The sequence below is a fragment of the Epinephelus fuscoguttatus genome, linkage group LG5, assembly GCF_011397635.1.
Source record: "Epinephelus fuscoguttatus linkage group LG5, E.fuscoguttatus.final_Chr_v1".
In the NCBI taxonomy this organism is placed as follows: Eukaryota; Metazoa; Chordata; class Actinopteri; order Perciformes; family Serranidae; genus Epinephelus; species Epinephelus fuscoguttatus.
In genome coordinates, this window is record NC_064756.1 from 30993646 (window position 1) to 31017350 (window position 23705).

The window sequence follows — 23705 nt, forward strand, 5'->3', positions numbered from 1 at the left end:
AAATTTGCACAATTCCTGTTTAAAAAGGGCTAGAGTTAGGGCCAGTGCTGGACCTAGCACATTTGGGGTGCCTATGGTGCCTGCTCCCCCTTTTGGGTGGTGCCCTAGGAGGCTCCCTATAGGCTCACTTAATACTCCTTTTACATGCAAAAATAGCTATGCTTGTTTCAAGTGTTGTAAACTGCCCACATCCTTCCATGCGTCCTTTATGTTGGCATTGATACAGCCAATAAATGGCACTAGAGGGCAGAGTCAAAAGTTTTGGACAACAAACAACAAGGCGACAGTGGAGGAGGTTGTATTGTACCTTTTAGAGGAAGTGTTACAGACAGCAGTGGTCTTTGAGGTCAGTGAATACATCACAACAGTTCTTTTCACTCTATGACTGATTCAGTCTGTTCCACCATTATTTGAATTTCTTTGTCATGTCCTACGGTCGTATCTCGCTTCAGCTATGCTCAACTGCCTGCACACTCCCTGGTGGTACAGCTATGTTTCATCTGTATGCGAGGAAATGAACAGAGAGCATGGACAAAAGGCTCCATCCGTCTCTGTCATATCTTACGCTGAGCATAAATGTCGCCTATAGCAGAAATCGCCACTGTGCTGGTCTGTTGGTCAGACAAAATAAGGACAGGAAGCTGTCGCATCAAAGACAAACTTTTTTTTTTTTAAAAGATAATTTATTAACCAAGCAGTTAATTGAAAAAAATATTCCTTAATAACAATAATCCAGATATTGGTCTTTATATAATCCTGGCTACGGCCCTGTTAAAGTTCTCTCTGTGTGAATAAAGTTAAACTCCGCAGTTTGAATCAAGAGTTTCACAAGAGCACTTGAAGGCAGCAGCAGTAAGCTCACATGTGTGTTTTTCGCTGTCAGCTGAGCTCAGTGAACGCATCCCGCCAGCAGAGCGCGTCCCTGCGCCTCGCACAGAAAATGGGGATGCCTCCGAGCCGAGCACAAACCCACTCCCCGTTTTCCGTGAAACTGTGAAAAGAAAAAGCCCTGTTGTTTTTTTTAACACTGTCAGAAAGCCCATGCGCTGCGAGCCTTCTCCACCTCCTACACCGCTCACAGGACTCACCCAGGATGCTGTCGAACAACCCGCACATCGGGCACAAAGTGGCAGGCTGTGTGATTTTCCTCTCCCTCTGTAAGTACTCACTTTACTTTCTAATCTTCATGTCAGGGGGCTCGGACCACACAGCTGCGAGAGACTACTGACACCCTCAACAGTAAACAGTTTGTCCTGGTCTCAAAGGTGAAGCTTGTGTTTGGAGAGAGGCGACAGTGTAGCGCTGAACACAGTGTTTCCAGCTGCGAGAGCAGACGAGCTGTGAGTGCATTTCCATAACTGTTGGAGAAGTGCGGAGCCATGATTTGACTCAACTTCCTGAGGAGTTGAAAGGCGATTTGCACATACTGTTTACCATGTGGGTTTATGCAGACCATCGACTGGAAGTTAACACTGGAGTTGATCACAGGGAAAGGGCTGAAAGTGCTATCCGTTGGAATCACGGCATTTCTGCTGAAATCTGTTCCCACTCGCGACAAGCGGCGTTAAGTAGCTTCTTCCTGACACATCGACGTTGCACTAGTGGGAGTCGAGCCCGAAGATGAAGGCACCTCAGGCTACAGCTACTGTAAGCTTTACCAAGTCACATTTCTCTGTGTCAGTCTGGAAGTGCACCAGGAATTTAGCAACTAAAGTAGAAGAGTCAACCACATGCAGTGATTTATTCCTCTTTCTGTTGCCAGAGGAGAGATCATACCAGCCAGCTGAGAGTCATTGTACATTGATTTAACAATAAGTTAAATTAGCTGCAGAAACATGTTAAATTATTAATGATTACATTTGACCTCCTCCTCATTGCTTAGATAGTTAATGGCTTAAATTTAATCTCACAGGAATAAAAGCATGTTTGAACATTGCATACAGTGCCGTACTGTATCTTCCACCATTACCAGCAGAGATCTCCACATCAGAGCAGCAACAATTAATTGAGTAATTAATTAATTGAAAGAAGATCAAACATTGCTGATTCTGGTTTCCTAATATGAGAGAACTGGCTGTTTTTCTTTGTTATAAATGAAGAATCTTTGGGTTTTGGACTGTTCAAGAAGCAATTTGAAGACGTCACTTCGGGCTCTGGGACTGTGATGATCATTTCTCACATTTTTTTGACATTTTATAGATGAAACTATTGATTCATCAAGAAATAATTAGAAGATTAATCAATAATGAAAATACTAATTGGTTGCTGCCCTGCTCTGCATACAGTATTTGCATATTGCACATACTGAATATACTTGGTGATGTGTGATCGTGACACTCTCACATCTGCTGGGTGGGGTGCAGGTACAGCTGCAGCTGTGGAGAGAATTACAGCGAGTGACCAATATTGCATTGGCCCTGTGTACCATGCTGATGTCCTCCTGAACAGTATGAGATAAATGCTGAGCGCAGTAGACTCTGCCTGCGTTGCTGGGACTGAATTTTGTCACTGTAGGATAATAAAAAATGCCAGAATATACAAGGATCTGCAAATATTTTAGTGCTGAAAGAAAAGTGCAACATCTGCCCGAGTAAATAGCACAGGAAATAATAACATACTTTAGTGTTCATGCCCACAAACAGAAAGGTTAGAGGCTAAGAGGATATCTATGAATCTTAATGCTGCAAGAAATTGATTCCGGACACACTTATTTATTATTAATTGAATTCGACCGAGGATAATCAGTTTTTAACCTCCCCTTAGTCACTCTTTCACATTCCGTCTCTGCTCACTGTTCACCTGATCGCGCTTATGTCATATAAAAATCTGCTTGGTCTCTTTATTTTACAGACTTTAATCATTTTTTAAGTTCTCTGGGTTCTCTGGGCAAGAAAAGTTGTCAGATGTCATTTACGTATCATCTTTCATTCTTTGTCCCTGATTGCGCTTTGAAAGGGTAAGAGGTTTTTCTCAGTTTAATCTGTACTTAATACCTGGATATGGTTGAAGTGTTGCATTTCAGCTCACCTCAAGATGCTGCACGTTGAACAAAAAAAATATACTTCAGAGCTTCTATTCAACCTTGTGGATATGTCAAAAATACAGTACAGTCTGGGCCGTATGGAGAGCCAGGGTCAATGCTGCAATCCATCGGTACCCTGTACACATGCAAAAGCTGTTTTTCTGCATTTGGCACCAGGTCAAGCACGTTTAGTTGGGCATCAGCCTCTGACAAGGCTGCTTGTCTGCTCCCCATGCATGTAATATTCATGGACCAAACTTGAAGGCACAGCCAAGATCTGGAGAGTGTCCAGTTTGGTGACATTAGGGTGCCACCTCCACTGTTTTTAAATGATGTCGTCCATAAGGCTTCACCAGACTGTCATTTCTAGTGTGCACTGGAGCAGATTGTAGCTGAGTGTGAAGCAGACAGGATGAGGAGCAGGACCTCCAAGTTGGACTCTTTTTGAGTCCACGTGGGCCAAATTTCAATTGTGACGCATGTGGTAGCTCCACAAAGTCAGCAAGTGATTGCTGACACAGACATACTACAACAATGTACTATATGAGGGACAGAGGGAACACTGCACATGCTGTGGATTTGATTTCAAAAGCTAAAATCTTGAGGAAAAAAAGTCCTATGCTGCTGTTATGTGAGTGTGGTGAAACACTACAAATAGCACATTTGTTGTGGTTGAAGATGCTCCTCATACTCTGCCACTGAGAAATGTTCCTTGCACCTTTTATTGCTGCTTTGTCATCTTAATTTAAGGTGGAACATCTGGAAAGTTCCAGATTGCCATTTTATCTCACCATCCCCCAATTTTAAAAGACCTCAATACAAGTGTCTTGTGGTTTCACTCAGAAGTGAAAATAAGGACTGTGAAACTGATGTGGGTGATGATGGTGAGGAAAGAGAGACAAGCTCTCAAACAACTGTCTTAATTCTGACCGCCAGCTGTTGGGTAGAAAGACTGATATCGCAGACATGAGCAGCCACGTTGAGTTTTCTCTGCAGGCTGGAAGGCCTCACTGTGGGTGAGAGGGTGAAGAGGTGTGTGATGCAAGAGGGCTTCAGGGTTCAGCTGCTGCTGTTGCTTCCACACACTCAAAGGGGCCAGCTGAAGTGGATCAGGCACCCTGTAAAAATGCCATCCACCAAAGTGGCTAAACTCTTTCAGATGCAGGATGTGCTGGTGAGATTACCGTACGTCTGGGAGGTTTTGGGAGTGCTTGACGATCTCGCAGAAAGAGAGCTGCTGGGGAAAATTTGCTCTGTGCACTTGCTTTTGAAAATCTGTCCACCTGTCATCCAACTGATGAATGGATGGATGGAGGTCTTAGTTACAGCTGCAAGGATTAGTCGATTAATCAATTAGTCGATTGACAGAAAAATAGCCAACTATATTGATCGATTAATCGTCAAAGTAACTTTTCATGCAAAATTGGCAGAAAATGCTGTTTTCAGGCTCTCAAATATGGACGCTTCCAGTGTTTCTCTGTTTTATGTCATGTAAACTGAATATCTTGGGTCTTTCTTGGACTGACAAAAGAAGACATTTAAGACATCATCTTGGACTTTGAGAAACTGGTGACATTTTTTCCTATTTCCTGACAGTTCAGTGACCAAACGATTATTTGAGAAAATAATTGGCAGATTAATCAATCATGAAAATAATCATAGTTGCAGCCCTAGTTTTAATCATGATATCTGACTGAATTATCCATCCATCCATCCATCCATCCGCTTATCTAGGGCCGAGTCATGGGGGCAGCAAGCCGAGCAAAGCATTACAGATATCCCTCTCCCCAGTGACGCTTGCCAGCTCCTCCTGGGGGACCCTGAGGCGTTCCTAGGCTGGATGAGACATGTAATCCCTCCAGCTTGTTCTGGGTCTACCCTGGGGCCTCCCACCAGTTGGATGTGTCTTGAATATCCCTAACAGGAGGCATCCAGGAGGCATCCTGATCAGATGCGCAAACTATCTCAACTGGCCCCTTTCAATGTGAAGAAGTAGTGGATCTACTCCGAGCTCACTCCGGATGTCCAGGCTCCTTACCCTGTCTCTAAGGCTAAGGCCAGCCACCCCAAGGAGAACGCTCATTTCAGCCGCCTGTATCCACAATCTCATTCTTTCGGTCACTGCCCAAAGCTTATGACCATAACTGAGGGTTGGGACGTAGATGGACCTAAATCGAAAGTTATAATGAGAAATTTTTAATTGAACTTCAATTACTGCTATCATATAAGCCAAAGAAAAGCTGAAAATCTTCAGCAACTGAAACCAAAATATTTTTGGCATCAATTATCAAAATTGTTGCAAATTCATTTTCTGCCCATGAACTAATGAATTAATCAGCTTAGGATTTCAGCTCCTCCATTAACAAGGCTGCTTTTTGGCAATGAATTTTTATGCAATTTCTGCACCAGTATGATCAAGTACTTTAATTTTCAGGTATTTAATTTCCTGGATCAGTCAGAAACATGACTTCTACATCTGGTTATTTTATCCATTAACAATTTCCCAATTCATTTCCCACAAAAATGCTCATACTGATATTGGGATAATAAAATCACATACTGTGATGATGTAGGATCTTATTCTTATCATCCGCCCTGAAGTGGTACTTACCAAAGAAAACACTGAAGATAAGTAGTGTTTTGACATTCCTTTTAAACACACATATTTGCAAGGCAGATCCAACTTACAATGCTGTAAAAAATGTAGATCATTCAGTTACTGACAGCAATATTATGATTGACAGTAACTAATGACTTAAGGTATTTAAGACACCTTACCACCATTTTTTGTTTTCCTTTTGTATGGCCATATTAATCACTAATGGTATATATTAATATTTTCTTTAATTGAAGATCATCTTTCAGTGCACTTGAAGATGTTGGATATTAGGCATCCTAAGTTCAAAAAAGATGTAAACTGTATTTAGATAAAAGGATAGCATTGAGAGAGCTCCAAGTAAAAGCAATAACTGGGTTAAGAGTTGCCAGTATGGGATCTAGATGGCTGCTGGCAATGCTTGAGTGGAAAGAAAAAGTTTAGATTTAATATGACACAATGCCAGATGAAGCCTTTGCTTCTCGCATGCCTAACATACAAATCAGATGCATTATTACGATTGCATGTGCAGTGCAAACTGTGTGCCATCTGTGCCAGTTCTTTGAGGAGCTACTCTTATTATAATAGTGTTTGCTGCCCCTGTCACTGCAAAGTGTTTGTCCCTGAAATAATTACAGAAAGAATCACACTTTGTGATTAACTTTACAGATTTTTCACCAACAATGAAAAATGGATTGAAGCTGCAATAAGTGATTTTTTTTTTTATTTATAGGGACCAGAGAGTGAAATCCAAAAACTCACAGCAACACATTTCTCGCTTTCTTAAATTCTGTTTGGATGGAAAGAAGCAAACAGACAACACAAATCAAGGCCCAGACAGGTCTGCATGATTCTCATTCTCACTTTTTCACCAAAAGTAGCACGTGTAGGCCGATGCATTTTCTTTTAACACAGGAAAACACATAAAATAGGCAAAACACTGCTTTCACATTGCCAGTAGACCAGCAGACAAGGATGCCTTTCTGTTTTGTTTTTTTGTCTGGTGGTTTACATTCAAGCCGGAAAACTGTACAGTAAACAGTAAAAAGCAGCATGGAGACCAGTGAAAATAGGTAGTTACTTCCTTTTAAGTCTCTTACTTATTCAGTCTCTCTCTTTCAAAGTCAGTGCTGACTGAATTTTGAAAGGTTTTTTAGCACTGCTTGGATTGAGACTGACAGTATTTTGTGGTGACCTCTCATCAGTGCATTGGCAAAGAGGTTTAACCCTATGGGCCCAAACGACGCAAAGTGCGTTCAAATTCACACCTGTTCTTCTCTATTGACTTTTTTTCCGCATCATAGCGAGAAGCCACGCATATCACGTGAAACAGCAGAACCGCAGCAATCTGACAAGACCAAGCACTTGTCGGTAGTCCAGTGTTTTCACAGCGAAAAAAATGATAAAGTTACACTAAAATGATGTATAAAAAGCTTTCATACAGCTTTGTGCACACATTACTCTTAGATGGATTACTCGCGAATGCAGGGTCGCACAGAAATGCCACACATATCACATGAAAGCGCAGGAGCAGAGCTTTCTGATGACACCAAAGAGATTGTGCTGTCATCCCATCATGCAGTAAATACAGATCAAGTGTCTACAAAATGAAAACCTGACGAATTTCTTTACAATCCATGACACAGATCTTGTTATCAGTCACTGAGGAAGTGAGGAATAATATTATTACTATTTTTCTGTTACCTTAGATGTAAATATTGCATGTTTCTTTCAGATAAAACACATTTTTGACTTGTGAATGAGTCAATGGAATTTCTTGCAATAATGAAAAAATACTGGCAATCATGTCCGCCTGGCACAAACCACATGTTCTGGACAGCTGTGAAGTGACAGAATGTCCCAGCATCATGGTTCTTATAATGCCAGATTCCAGAGAGTCTCCCCTCTTCATATATGGCAGAATATGTCAACTTCCAACTTGCTATGCTGAGATACATGCAAAAATGTAAGAATTTAGTAACACTTTTTTTTGGATATAAAATTAATATAAAATACAGGCACATAGAAGGACATCGAATTATGGCTAATCTGGATAGCCCAGATTGTCCTGAAAAAAACAAGATATAGCATGTGTATGTAGCCTTTATAATGACTGTGATATGAGCTTAAAAGTAAAGGCAGTAAAAATACCCCAAAAAGGCCTAGGGCCCATAGGGTTAAATTAGCACGTTCACCCGGGTGTTGTATTTTCATCACTGCTGATTGGAGCTGGTGTTGATAGATACCTGTGACTACTGCAGTCATTATTTTAGTAATTTGCACATACATGCACATAGAAAGACAGAAATATTTATATATATTAAAATGTTTAAACATTGTGCAGGAAAAGTTAGAAGCTGAAAATTGCGTAATTGATCAGAATGTCAGGACTCAGCTGTTACACAAAATTGATAGAAATGTAGCTACCAATTACAAAAAAGTTTGTGTTTACAAACTGAAATGTAGAACAAATGAATCAATGGACTGAGTCCTTTTCAGATGTTCTTTGAATAACAATAATGTAGAGGTTAATTAGAAGCAGGTTGTTCCAAAGACATGGTCCTCTGCGGTCCGACAATACGGGTCCCGAGAACAAATGCCAATTGTAACTTTTCCCATTAAATACAAAAGTCAGATGTTATTGGGTGTAAGTGGGTTTTTTTGTCCAGTGGCAAAGGGGCTTCAGTGAGCTGTACAACTCCCCTCCTTGAATGCACAGAGACAATAATAAAACTGAGAGAGGTCATAAGACAAAGAATTGGACTTCTTGCTCAGTGTTGAGATCAGAACAAACCCTATTGACTGCCAAGAGCATCCATTTAAAATGATTCTGCAAAACCCATAATAGGTTCAATGACAATGCCTTTTTTCATCTAAGGCCAACGCTTTAAAAATTCTTCCTGCAATGTCTGTGCGCAGTAATTAAGAATGATCAAGGTTATGAAAAGTCAATAGACATGGTAAGAATAGAACAGCAAGCTTTAATTAAACATTTGTGGTGGGTAGCAAACTTCCATCTCCTCTTTTTAAGTGTTATGTTTTGTTCTAATGGAATTAGGCGGACAGAAAACAGCTTTTGGATGACATCGGAAATTCTTGTTATTATTTCATGTCTATTATTTGATGTAATTAATAGTAATGTCCAGTATTTGTCCACATTGTGGTACCTGCCTGCTTTCTTCTTGTGTGAGGGAGCTAGGTAATTATGGTTGTAAATTCGACCCCGGGGGGATGGCAAAAGGTTAAAATATTTAAATCTGAATGGCAGTGCAGGCTACGGTTACTGTAGTGGTACCTGCAGGCCTCATCTAATTTTATCAACCTGCTCTCATCCACTAAAATCATAATTGGTTTGCCATCTACCGTCTGCCTGATTCCATGTGAACACAACATTACTTGCTACCTACACCACTCGACCTGTGTACTATACTTTGCATTGGCCATAAATCCTAAGATTCAGAATGATCAAATATGGTATGAAGGCACAATCTGCAGACTCATGGTCAGTTAGCTAGCAGTTGGAGCTAACCTCGGTAGTCCGCACTCATGCTACGAGGGCTGAAAAAAAAAAAAACCCTCTGCAGCCATCAAATTTGCATGAATACAGCAAGATGAAAATTAACTTTGTGTTAAATTTTAACACACCTTACTGGCAGAAACAGGGCGACATGAGAATCCCATTTGAGTCCACTTTGTCACCACCAGTGGAGTTTAAGTCCAGTATTCACTCGCCTTTTATCTCTCAGTGCGGAATGTTTGAATGTCCTCACCAGCCACTCTATGCCATTTTTTTTTGTATGAACTCCAGTGCTGGGAGCTGCTGTCTATGGTTTTAGGAGGGGTTGGTAAGAGCTGAATTCACGTTTAATGGCCCTCAGCTTTGGGATGTTTGTGCAGTGGTGTGGATGGCAGCCCCCCCATAAATATCAGCATTGTGAAGCTAACGTGATTTGAGGCTTTATTGTCTTTGCCAGATTAAATAACTTTGTTTTTCAGGCCCGGTGCAGCTGCAGTTCAGACTCTTCACTATTCAGCCTCTTTGGAAGCCTTTGGTTGTCTCGTTTTGCTTTGAGCACTCAGACATGGACGTGGTGATTATCAGAGCCCTTTTAAAGCTGACACTGGCTGCTAATTAGCATTCAAGTTAATATAATACACCTGCATAGCAGCCTTTGTTAATGTGATTTAGTTACTTCAAAGTACTTTCATGTGGTGTTTCCATTTATTTCCACTCCCGCTGTACCCATTAAATCCTGGATGAAGTGGAGAGTTCAGTCAAACACCAACCAATTGTCAAACAAGCAAATCATCGCTTAATTACTATAAATCTCTCAAGATTTTTAACATTTTAGACAAGGAAATGACTCCTGGCAGATCTGTTCACCTCCAACAAAGAGGAATTGTCGTCCTGTAAAGTATGGAGCCATTATGCATATTTTCTTTGCACAGTGCTTCCTGGCTAATTGCATTGGACATCTGCTTTTATTACAAAGACAATGTAAATTGAGAAGCATGTTGAAAAGCCTTCAGCGAAGCCATTCAGAGCTTCCAGCATGTAGAGTGATTTGCAGTGTTTCTAAAATCAAAGCAAGTAAGTTCCCCTCAGTGCGTCTCAATTGAAAACATGGTTGACAACAACAGAGTTGATTATGCAGGCTGAGAAGGCGATGAGATGGAGGTGCTCCCATCAGCACTCCTGACACTGTGTAGGGAGTTACACCCCCTCTCCCTCTCCCACTCCTCTCCGTGTGTCTCTGCCTCTCCCTCTCCAGGGTGAGCCATGAAAAGATGGGAAGTTTGAGCAGCTGTAGCGGGAAGGATTATGAACATATTCCTGTAGGAAGGCTCGTTTCACGCCAAATGTTGCATTTTTAATACTGACCGAAACTGGGATGCCAGATGACAGTGTAGTCGTTCTACTCGCTCTGCGGAGCTCATGATTTGCTGAATCCGATTTTATGTTTGTGAACTTCACATGGCAATTAGGATCCATGGACATTAGATAATAATGTGTTTCAGCCTGAGTTTGGTTCAGCTTGCTTTTTTGTTGCTGATTAAAAAAAAAGAAGTTTAATGCAAATTGGTATTACTTTTCTTACATTTAGTGCTGCTTTATCAGCAAGCAAAGGCTTTTCTTCTTTAGGAGCCATAATATTCTGTATAGAAGAGATAGAAGACACCTTTGTAAAGGGGCAGTTGATAGAAAACAAGTTTATAACTGTAAATAAATGAAAATAAAAAACCTTGACATGGCATGGTGCCTTCTCGACAGTCTCAGCTCAAGGTCCAACAACCATATCCTGTGGGGGTGACCTCTAGTTTACCTGGAAGAGTGTGCACCCCGTATATGTAGCAGCTTGGGCTTTGCTGAGTGTCATTCCCCCTCTCTCTCCCACTGTTCCTGGTCAACTACAGCCGTCCTATCAATTAAAGCTAAAACGCCCAAAAACATATGTGGTCATCAGAAAAGCATTTCCCCAGTTGCCATGGAGCTGTAGTTGCTCAGACCTTACACTATTCTGAGCCCTTTTATGACTTCTTGTCCACGTTTGTCCAGAAGTTAAGTTTGATGGTTTGTTCAGTCATCAATTATATTAATTAACAATATCATATTTATGTTATTACTTGTAGTATTATATAATAGGTGAAAATTGAGGCAAAAATCACAGCTGAAATTTGATGAAAGGAATACTTTACCTACAATATGAACATTTGTAAATCAATTAGTCATGCTGTGTTACCTTGAATTCATGAAGAAAACTTCTTGCATGCCTTCACTCAAAACAGCAAACATATTGATTGTTTGATGACCATGTATAACAACATAAAAATTATATCAGAACATCCATTTATAAACTCTCACACAACAGCTCAGTACTTCTCAAACATATGCATTTTTGCAAAAAAAGAGAGAAGTTTGAAATTGTAAGGTTTTAGTGAAAATGCATGTGTTTGGGAAGTATAAATGAGTTATACTGCATGAGGTGTGTGAGAGTTTGTATACTGATGTTTTGATGATGTTTTGCTGTTGTTTCACATGGTTCCCAATCAAACGATAGATCAATGTTTGCCATTTTCTGTAGAGGCATACGAGAAAAACAATGTTGTCTTCACAAATTCAAGCGGCATGACTACTATAGATGGTCATTTTGTGGGTGAAGCATTCCTTTAAGATGCTATTTGGTGCAGAAGCATTGATTTTTTTTGTGTGTGTGTTTATTTTTCATTATTTCCAAGGACTCTGGGTGATATAAGGGATCAGCAGAAATCTTGTCATGTTTTGTGTGACTTTCTTTATTGGAGGCATGTTTGAAAGCATACCTTGAGTTGCCGCCAACACAAAACCACTTTATTAATTGTAAACTGCAGTGAACAGTGTCCTCTCAAAATAATAAGCAAATGTTGTAAAAATCAGTTCCACTCTCCTTTGAAATCACTGTGTATATTTTTGTGAAAATCAGCAAAGATTGTAGATGTAATTATTGTCTCATTGTGTTTTGTTTGTTTGTTTCTTTTGCTCCTGTTAAAGAAATTTTATTAGGGTTGCAGCGGTATATCGGTTTCAAGTTAAACCATGATATTAAAATTGACGGTTATCATACCATGTATAATTGCTTTTCTATGATACTGAAAAAAATGCAACTGGACAGAATTATATATATTTCCATTAAAAATGTGTTTAAGTGTCAAATATGGTTGTAGAATGTTTGTTTAGACAAAAATAACCCTTCAGTTTTAATTTCTTAAAGGTCATTCTGACTAATAATGATAATAATTCTGTAATACCGTGAAACTGCGATATTAGGTATTGTTAAACTATCATACGGTTGCAGCCCTACATGGACCATGTCTTCTCTTTCAAAGGAACTTTAAAAAAAATCCTTTGGCTTGGGTGGCAGATTTGGACTGTGTGAAAATTGGCTTGCATCCTTTGTTGTTTTTTGGTGCTTTCATGACTAAAATAATTAGGTTCATTACACTGTTCGTTTGTTCTGAACTGGTGGCTTTACTTCAGGCTTTACACACTGAAGTGTTTTGAAGTTAAATCAGCTCTTTGAATAATTTAAGACGAGGGTTCCCTTGCAATGGAATTAATATCTGACCAAATTGCCACAGATTGGGTCATGAAAGCAAAGTCAGAGAGATTGTATCTGTCTTCAGAAATGTATACCTTTTATATTGGACTTTGTGTGTGTGTGTGTGTGTGTGTGTGTGTGTGTGTGTGTGCGTGTGAGTGTGAGTGTGTGATATTACACTACAGTAGCTACTTCAGCTGGATTGTTCCTTGAAAATGTTGTTGCTCTTAGGTTTTAATCAACACTCTCAGTTGCCCTCTAATGGCTGCTGCAGCGAGTCAGGAGAAGAACTTTAACTCTTTCTAGGTTCCGTCACCTAATTAAAGTCAGATTTAAAGCTGACTGATGTTGGAGTGCAGGCTGATTTGATATAAACGGCTGTATAAATTCATTCTCAGAGACACTGCTGTTTTTGAAGTATTGATTTGAAATCCTGGGAATCTTTCTGAGAAGATTTTCTCGTCTCAGAATCGATGGCAATGTAATTGGATAGAAGCACTCTGGGCTCTAATTATAAACTCAAATAGATGAATGGTGCTCTCAGAGATCCAACATAGACTCAGCACGGAGGAATTAGGCTGTGAGTTATCTTTAAAATTTTATTTTTCAGATATAATAACCTAAAGCAGGGTATTTTGATTGGTTCTGCCTGTATACGCCAGCTTTTGGATAGCCTGCAGAAAAAAAAGGAGACGGTTTATGGTTCATTTCAAAAGGATTCATTGCTGTTTGTGTCATTGTCTAAAAAATATCATTTTTCTCTTTCTGTTCTTACAGTTCATATCAACTTTTCTGCTGGCAGCTCAGGAAAAGGCTCACAGGTAAGAAAAACAGTTGATGCATGTGATACTTTATTTCCTGTGTGCAGATGAACTCTTGCGCTTCTGCTAGTTTCTTGATAATTAGTGTTAATCATTCATTTGCCAGTCTCCTCACCTCTATTAAAGCCTTAATTACCTGACCAACTGAAATTAACGACCGTGGTTTTCTTTCAAATGGATTGATTATTGCCCTCAAGATCGGAAGCTTAATTTGCTCCGCAGTGCAAATCCATTCACTCTTTCCTCAAGTGCGAGATGATTTTCTTGCTGTTGCATTTTCTAAGTCTGCAGTTGCTGCTCGATAAATAATTAACATGTTCAGTTGCTCTACTTCTCATTGGTGTGAGAAGATGTTGACAGTAAGTCTCCTGGCAGAGGTGCTTAGCATCACTGAAATGGGAAATTACTGTCTCACTCTCAGCCTCTTCTTTCCCTGCAGAGAGAGTTACACCCTTTTTGCTTTGTCACTTTTTAATTTTTCTCATGTTGTTGTAAATGATGTTAGGTAGCAATTATCATCAACTGAACCTCCAGTGCATGGATGGATTACTGAACGAGCCAACCGGGCACAGGCCCAGAGTGTCAGCCCCCCTTGGCATTCATCCACAAAATGTTACTCAAATTAACACATAATGACCATCAAATGTTACATTGACTTCAAAAAGACACAAACAGACCACGAAGAGACACAAAATAACTACGAAGAGTGACAAAAAACACACAAAGAGACAAAGGAACTGAAAAGAAAGGGGCAAAACAACATTATACACAGAACAACCAAAAAAGACACAAAACTATTTTTAAGAGATACATGACGACTAAAAATGACGCAAATCCACCAAAAAAGACACAAAATTACCACAATCAAACACAAAATGCTCTCAAAGAGACACAAAATGAATAAAAAGGTTACTATATTACCACAGAGACACAGAACAACCAAGAAAAGACACAAAACGTTCCTGTGTAGGAGAAGTGGTGGGGCCTTCTGCATGTCTGTGCCCAGGGGCCCGTTATCTCATGATCCGCCCATGCTCCAGTGTAATCTAAGTACAAAAAAACCCGTCCTGGAACAATTGATATTCTGTTAGATTGCACACAGGGATATTGGCATCTAATTTGAGCAAAAAAGTTTGCCCAAGTCTGTTTTCTACCCGAAAATAATTGTGCCACATTATCAGTGTGCCTTTTAAGAAAGGATAATCAGTCAAAGCACAGTCTCACGCAATCTCTGGGTTTTTTCCCCATAAAAGAATGATTAGGGACAGCTGCCTGTCAGAGTGATAAAGCATTAAGCAAAGAATTAAATGGCATTCATTCAGGAGAAGAAACCCATTAAAGGAATGAAAAGAGCACTGTTTTTTCAACAATGGAAATCAGGAATAAAAGTCATGTCTAATGTGGTGGAAAAAAAAGACATTATAAAAGCTGAGAAACTGTTTTATGGAGTTCATTTTTGTCCAAATTGTTACAATCCATCTATACTTAGCCATAAATGTCTAAGAAAAGCATCAGAAAAATGTGTTTTTCTGTCTTCTCCTCCCTTCTTGACCCTGGCAAGTGGCTGCTAGTGTTTTGCAGAGCTCATGGGGGTGTTGCCTAGTTACCACGGGACCACAGCAGCAGTTCGTCTCCTTCGCTTTCTAAACATGCCCTGTGTGTCTTAATGCATTCGCAACGCATTTGAATTTATAAAAAAATCACTGTTTTGACAGGTGTTTCCCAGTCAGAGAGCAGGGCCAAAGTGTGTTTTGCACCTTGTATCAGACATTTGTTGTCATCAGTGATATTTGTAGTGTGTTTTTCCTCACTGAGCCCACCTGCAAAGTGGAAACCAGGTTGTTGCCCCCTTTTTAGATCTCCTGAGCCGAAGAACAACATTAACAAATTAGAGAGGAATACAAATTTGTAGGTCAGGGAGGCGCTCTAGTTTAGTTATGGAAAGATGTGGTGAGAGGCCAGGCAGTCATTTACATACTGTAGACAACATTTTGCAACACATGCTTATTAATGAGTGGACTCTAAAGTTAACACGCTTGATTTATTATTTCAAAAGAAAACCAGTTGCCTAATAAAGCAATTAGTTATCGCTCTTTCCACAGAAAATTATTGACTTTCTAACAGAGTGTGCTGTATGTGGGACCTTTTTCTCAGTGTAGCTTAAAACAGTTTTGTAGCAACAAATCTAGAATTCTAAGTGCATATACATCTGTAAACTTTCAGATCAAAAAAATATATATTTATATTTTTGTGTGTGTGTTTTGGACATATCAAATGCAAAACAATTTCCTTTGGCTCACTGATCCATGTTAACAAAGATATTTTCCTTTTAGTTGGTGCTAGATATTTCAGGAACTTGGGTGCACAACAGCGGTAACTCACTTGTTAAACACATCAAACATGATTGATATTTCTTTCAGCAATGCAGAGTTGTTCATAAACATTTACTCAAATTTGGCACAAACATCCACTTGGACTCAACTGTGTACTAATTAGAGTTTATTGGTCAAGGTTACTGTGCCTTAACAAAACGGGCGAGACATTTGTTCGGATACTGAATTGGTGACTCTCATTATGGTAGTCAATCTTGACACTGTACTAGTTGCACAGATCTTCTGTCCTTCTCAGTTGAAGATGTGTGTGAAGGACTCATGTTCTGAAATATGTAGCTTCTTTGCACCAACATCGATATTTATAATATTGTCAACTTTCATGGCTTCATATATAGTATAGTATGGATAGACACTGATGTAAACTGTAACTGCAATTCGACTGGTTCCCAAGGTATACAACCATGAGGCAGCAATTTTTGTTGACTTTTATTTTGATTAAATGGCAATGCTGTTTACCAGTTGCATATTTGTGGGAGAAAAGAATCTAATCATTTAAAGAATCAATTAATAGTAATGAATATGTAGTTTATCTACCTGGCTTCTGAGAAGATGAGATTGTAGTATGCTATGGAAAATGGTTGACAGAGATGTAAACTATGTTGTATATCTAACCATCAGTGTTAGCCTTTAAACTACTATTTGATCTGAGCCTTTTTTCACATGATCTTTGCGATAGTGGTCAGCATAGAAGATCTGGCACTGACTAAGAGAGGATTCCCCATCTGACTTCAAACAGCTGGGCTCATCCCATCACGATTAAAATCTGGCTAAATCTGCAGGGGCTCCAGTAGTGTGTGTGTGTGATACCGGTAATGCTGATCTCAGAATGCAAAGTAGCAACAGCCAAGTAGTATCACACTTCCAACAACATACATTTGCAGTGTGATTCTGCAACCCATGGCTTATTGTTTGACCCCTTACGGTGGAGGAACAGATGATCGTCTCTTTCAGGATATGAAAAAGTGACATGCTCTGCTTTGATCAATATAGTAGTAATCTAACATTTACAAAAGGCTTATGATATGTAAAGCAGGAAACATGGTTGCAGCAATAAACATTAAAGTGTCATTTTAAGTAGTTGTCTTTGAACACAGTCCACAGCTTGCATACAGAACAAGTTCTAGCATCCTCCTTACTCCTTTGAAGATGGCCTGAAGCCTCTGATGACTGGCATTGTTTTGAACTTAGAATGACTTGGAGTAGTTGGCAGAGGCAAGCACAGGTACCGTGATTATCTGCCGCTTCGGGGCTTCATAAACAACCACTGTACTACAAGTTTGCTAATGTAAGCAGAAGTGCCTTGATCTTGTGCACTCAGAGGACTCAGAGCAGTGTGAGGATGCAGGAGGACGACACCATGTGAGAAATTATTCACCAACTTCCTGCTGAGGGTCCTGCAAAGCCAACGAGTATTTTCAACTTGTTAATGTTCCTGTCACTTTGCCACCATTCGAGTCTTCTCGAGACACGAGGACACAAGAAATTCCAGGGCCCAAGCAGGAAGTGTTATTCTAAAAGGGGCAACTTTGCTTCAGGCGTTGTTCCTAGATGTGGGGAAAAAGCAACAACCAGTCATTCAACATACAAAAGAACACAGCCAGTACAGCAGAAGTAATTGAAAGTGCTGATCTCTGTGAGTCATTTAGTTATTTCTTGTGTTTTCCAGCTTTAAATGTAGCGTAACATAGTTACATAATACAAACATTTTCTCAGGTTCATCTTAAGGCTGTGCAGGAGGTGACAGGAACAGCACATTTACAACCCAGATAGGAGACATAAGCACTTCTTATCTGCCACCCTTTGTTTTTTGAGAATAGATCTTCATGTTGGTGCAGATTGCACTCAGTCCCAAATGCCACTTCATAGCTGACATAATGACCAGCCTTGAAGGAAAAGAGATGCTGCCTTCCTTAATGACACACTCAATTAAACTCATCATGTCTGATTGGACAATAATGTCTTCTCTGTTGTTTGCAGGTTGTCGTGATTTCTGCCAAACATCATTTTGTGAAGATTTGTGTTTAAACTGTCATCCATGCTGCTTAAAAGGCTGTCACTACATGCAAAAGAGCTTTTCTTTATCTGAAGCATCTCTTTACCTTGGGCAGTTGTAAGAAAATCAAACTCAAGAGGAGGTGTGTGAGACTGCTGTCTGAATCATTGCCTCAACTCCTCTGCAATGACGAGATTCCTTTTTCTGTTATTACAAATCTGCATGAATGCTGCCAACATGCACCTGGAGGTCCCACTGCAACTGCACAAAAACTGTGATTATCAACAGTTTGCCAGGTGGCACACACTAACCTGCATCCATTAACATTATCTTTTTCTGGAACCAAATTATTGGGACAAAACCTGTGGTACTTATAAATACCTAGAGGATTATCTGACAGTTTCTCAAAGTACTCTTAGTAGAGTAAAATAATAAACTTTGAATGAAATCACATTTAGTCCCTTTATGTGGTCAGAAAAATGTCAGCGCTTTTTATGCCTCCACGCTGGCGACAGCTGTGGCCGGAGACATAATTTTTTTTGGGTTTGTCTGTCTGTCCTGAGCTCAATATCTCAAGAACTTCTCAAAGGAATTTCTTCAAATTTGGCACAAACATCCACTTGGACTCAATAGTGAACTGATAAGATCATGGTAGTCACTGGTCAAAGGTCAGTGTCACTGTGATCTCAAGTCTGTCACATTTTCATTAATGTGGTGTCTTATAGGGGTGGTGGAAAAAAGAATAATAATTAATAGAATAATTAAATCAATTGCTTATCGGTTCACTAGATGGTGCTGAGGTTTTTTTTTTTTTTTGCTTCCTTTTTTTTTTGTCTGGTGAGCTCAGCAGAAGTCTCAGTCAGCAACACTTGGCAGTGAGTTTATCAAAACAAAGATGGAGGCACCGGATCAAGAAATCAGAAATGTGTCGTTGGCATTTAAATCAATCATCTGGACTTACCTTGGATTTTTTTGTTGTGAAATGAAAGGAGGACTTCGCAATGACATGTGCGATTGGCAAGCAGTGTCATATGAAAGTACTTAAGGAATACTACGAACATGAGGCCTCTGCTCACACTCCACCATCCAGAGATAGCGTTAACCGCTGACGGCCAAACTAATGCTAATCCCACTCTGCCAAAAAATCAACCAACACTGGACACACTTAGCTTGACAAAACTACCATCCAACTCTGAGAAAGCAAAGGAAATGACACAGGCTATCATATACTTCATGTGCGAAGATCTGTGTCCATACAGTGTTGTTGAAAACAAAAGTTTTTGTTTCATGCTAAAAACGCTGGAACCCAGTCCCACTGTTTTCTCACTGGCACAGATGTACCCAAGCTCTACAGAAAAAGAAGCATGCAGTCAAGGAATCTAAGGGTTGCATTGATTTCAAGGTCAATTCATATGTAGACTCACAAGTCAGACGCTTTGCTTAACTAAAGACTGATGACTTTCTCCCCGATTTTGTGTTTAGATGGGCGGATACAATTTCAGAGTTTAAAAAAACTCCCTATGTTGCAGAACCAATAGTAAATCTGCAGGGTGGTGCTTTGATCGCTTGCTGAACTCTTGTGCTTGTAAACATAGTCCCACTAGAAACACGTGTAACGGTACAAAATGGCTCAGCCATACTCGCAGAAAACGATGTCAAAGTAAATGGATGTTTGTCGCGTTTGCGGCGACACATTCTCGCCAACTAAAAGAAACAAACATAATCTTTTACAAGGCCATGACTCATCCGTCCGGGTAGAAAAGCAGCAGAGCTATATTTCACATTTTTCACATCACTGTATCACCGTTTAGACTAATCGATGTTTGTAAAGTCTATAAACACAATGATTGAACAAACATTACTATTTCTGTGTGCATGTTTAGCTGGGCTAACTGTTAGCTGTTAGCCCTGTTAGCCGTTAGCGGTGTCTGTAATAGGTAATAACTCGTTAAACGGTTCGTGAAAAAAATATCTTTTCCAGCGGATATCTTAGTTACAACATGATTGAGCTAGCAAAGCAGTTTTGTGTTGCAGTGTGTGGTATTTATTCAGTTTTGGGAAATCACAATGTCTAGAAAGCATCAGTGGCTGCAGCTGACAGGGACAGCTAACAGCAGCAGCAAAGCTAACATCAGGACGTCATCTGTTAAAAGCCTCCCGTTGTCGGATACGACATGAAACTACTCCAGTTAGCTCAATCATGTTGTAACTAAGAAATCCGCTGGAAAAAAAATATTTTCTTCACGGATGAGCACACGGGCGGCACGGTGGTGTGGTGGTTAGCACTCTCGCCTCACAGCAAGAGGGTTGCCGGTTCGATCCCGGGCGTGGGAGCCCTTCTGTGTGGAGTTTGCATGTTCTCCCCATGTCAGCGTGGGTTCTCTCCGGGCGCTCCGGCTTCCTCCCACAGTCCAAAGACATGCAGATTGGGGACTAGGTTAATTGGTAACTCTAAATTGTCCGTAGGTGTGAATGTGAGCGTGAATGGTTGTTTGTCTCTATGTGTCAGCCCTGCGATAGTCTGGCGACCTGTCCAGGGTGTACCCTGCCTCTTGCCCGATGTCAGCTGGGATAGGCTCCAGCCCCCCTGCGACCCTCAAGAGGATGAAGCGGTTAGAAGATGAATGAATGAATGAGCACACGTTTGATAAAACGGAGTTTAATCTCTCGACATCCATTGTCAAGCTCTCTGTGTGTTTGTTTCCTTGCAGACGAGAAAAGGGGGAGCGCACATTTCCGAGAAGGCGTGTCCTTTTCAAAAATGCAAGAGGCGTTGCTTTGTTGCCAGCCGTTTTCGCCAGTGTGTTAAACACACTTTAGAAAGGAGTGTCCCCAGACTATCAGAAGGCGGAGATCTCTGATTGTCTGGTGGCGAGACTAATTCATATGTGACTGTAACGGCACATTATCTCACAGAGGACTGGCGACTGCTGCCTCATGTACACGAAAGCAGTACATGAAAGTCACACTGGAGCAAACATTACAGACCTCCTGCAAATTGCAGGACAAGAATGGTGAATTGTGGTTGTAATGCGCTTCTAACATGGGTGCTGTCATTCAGTTAGCGGGATAACTGCATGTGAAGTGTCATGTTCTCGCGTTTAATGTGCTAACAGTTCAGTTTGTCAGGTGTATGCAGCATTTCCGGTTTTATGACGGTGTCTATCTGCTTTGAATCACATTTTGCTGCAATAAAGATTAAGTCAGATGAACAGACTGAAAACTTTATCTAATGAGGTAAAACTGGGGAAATAATTCACAATTGGAAAAAGAAAAGATAAATCGCAATATATCGCAATATATATTTTACCGGAATACTCAGCATATTACAATACTTTTGATATCACAATAATATCATATCATGACCTCAGTATCGTGATAATGTCATATCATGGGGTGGTGATTCCCACCCCTATTATCATACCAATCTCTCTTTTGGTGACTCTAATCTGGGGTATCCCCCTTGAAACTGTGATGATAATATAGATCCTCAGTGCTGCCAGGGTTGAGGACGTGTGTGAAGCATCTATGTTCTAGAATATTTAGCTGCTTTGCATCAACATTCATATTTGCAGCATTGCCAACTGTAATGGCTACATATGAGTTTGGACAGACATGGATGTAAACTGTAATTGCAACTTGACTGGTGTGCGTAGGCAGTAATTCTAGTTTTCTTTTTTTTTTTTTTCTTTTTTTGCATATGTTTCTCTTATTAAAAGGAAGGACACAAGGTCAACTTACTATCTTGGCTGCTATCTGGTTTAGGGTGAACGTCTCCTCTGCTTATAATAGCACTCTGACATTACTGTTTCATGAAAGACTTGCATATAACTCTGCATGTAATGCCTCCACCTACGCAGATGGAAATCAGAATGGTATCATGAAGCCACAAAATATAGAATAGAAATCCATCCCTTCTGGTTTCAGGTTGTTTTTTTTCTCAAAGGTATTTTAGTTCAAGTTATTTAAAACAAACTAATTGTAATTAAAACAAAGTTATTTAATTACAAAGCAGATATGTGTGCTGTAGCAGCCAAAAAGCTATTTAATTTCCTCCGGTAATCAAACTTAAATGATTTGTTTTTCTGTTTGTAAGACACTAACCACCATTGATTATAAAAAAACAAAAAAACTTTTGAAACAACTTCTTGCATTTCCTTGCTATTTTCCACGAACTGTACCATCTCATTAAAGTTACATTAATGAGTGTTTGCTTATTTGTTTCTTTTGAGTTAGACTGTGATCATGTATAGACGCAGGTTTTGGATTGCCATAGCACTTCATAGCAATCAGTGTCCTTTTGAAATCCTTTGACCCACCTCAGATAAGCCACACTTGCAGCAAAGAAGCCACAATACTGGAGAAATGTTTTTTCTAAGTGTTATAATTAAAATCCAGTCAAAAATATCCATCAGCCATCTCATGTAGAGGCCAGGGAGCATACTGTGACCCTAAATAACTTACACAGCAGGGCTTGACAGTAACAGTTGCCCCGTTGCCCCAGGCAACCAGATTTGGACCATTGTCAACAATTTTGTGCGGTCTGGTCGCCTCTGTTGGCAACAGTTTCTCCACTGCTTAGAAAAACAAAGCTGAGTCCCTCTGCGTACAGTCTTCTAACTAAGTGAGAGTGCCCCTGTTGAACACTTTTACTGTGTGGGAGATAGTAACATAATGGATGAAAAATGTCAAATTCTAAATCATCAACTTCACAGAATAACACACAAGAGAGCTGTATTGATACTGAAACATGTGGACCCGAGAAAAAGAGAAGTAGTGTTGTTGTTTTTACAGAAATTGAGAAAATATACCACAGACTCTGTCCAAGAAAACTGCTATCATTCTAGGTTTGCTCATCCAGGTAACACATTTAGAGTCAAAGGGCAGCTTAAACATTTTAGAGGAGGAATAATTCAGTGCAGCAGGTGCACCTACTACACAAGAACTAACCAAAACTGTACTTAAGAAAATAAGCGTAGAAATCAGGATCCTGGCAAACTTTTAATCTTATTTAATACACTCTGGACAGCAAAGATTCGCCTCGTATCTCCAGATCACAAACCTCTTCTGGTGCAACAGAATTGTGAGGCTGTAGATTAAACCAGGCTTGCAGGAGATAAATATTCAGGCGATTGTATTTTATCCTGCTAATTACATTACCTTGCAAATTTGAAATTGAAATGCACTAACGTTAGTCGCTCAGTCTGTCGTCTATATTCCAGAGTACTAATGAAGCCAATACACTGGCTCTAAATCAAATCCATTGTATGTGTGTGTTGTTGTCTCTGACTGTCTGTATGTCTTTTGTTTGAGGGGTAGCTAAAATGAAAATTGTGTCATTTAAAGTAATTTATAAGGTTCCTTTATTTGTCATTTTACAACACAGAGTTCCACAATGAAATATGCTACACACACATAGAAATATACATATAAGATCATTTAGATGGGTCGTAGTGCCCTCCTTCAGTGCTCAGTGCTACATCATTTCCTGGGGCTAGGGTGATGCTTGCTGCTATGGATACCCTCTCATTACAAAAACACAGCATCAAATTTAATTAGCCTACAGGTTACCTTAAAAGGATGCATATAATTACTGTGCTATTTGTTTTTGTTTTGTTATCTGCACAATAAAAATGAGTTGAGCTCTATATCTCCCTCTGCTCTATGCTTCTGAGGATACAGTGACTCATGACATGTAGAACAAATCTACATCAAGTGAATCTGTTAAGGATTCCCCTGAGGTTTGATTACCTCATCTGTGTTTAATTACAGAGTCCATTATATATCACGTTTATGCGTTTATA

General features: G+C 39.9%; 1 protein-coding gene across 1 annotated transcript in view; it reads left to right on the top strand.

Annotated features, from left to right (window-relative positions):
- Positions 1-893: 893 nt before the first annotated feature.
- Positions 894-23705, top strand: part of b3glcta (beta 3-glucosyltransferase a) — an 89101-nt gene continuing 66289 nt past the window's right edge. The window contains exons 1-2 of the mRNA XM_049576600.1: positions 894-1157; positions 13472-13515. Coding sequence (XP_049432557.1) covers positions 1094-1157; positions 13472-13515 — 108 coding nt within the window. The 5' untranslated portion in view covers positions 894-1093. The remainder of the gene's footprint in view (positions 1158-13471; positions 13516-23705) is intronic.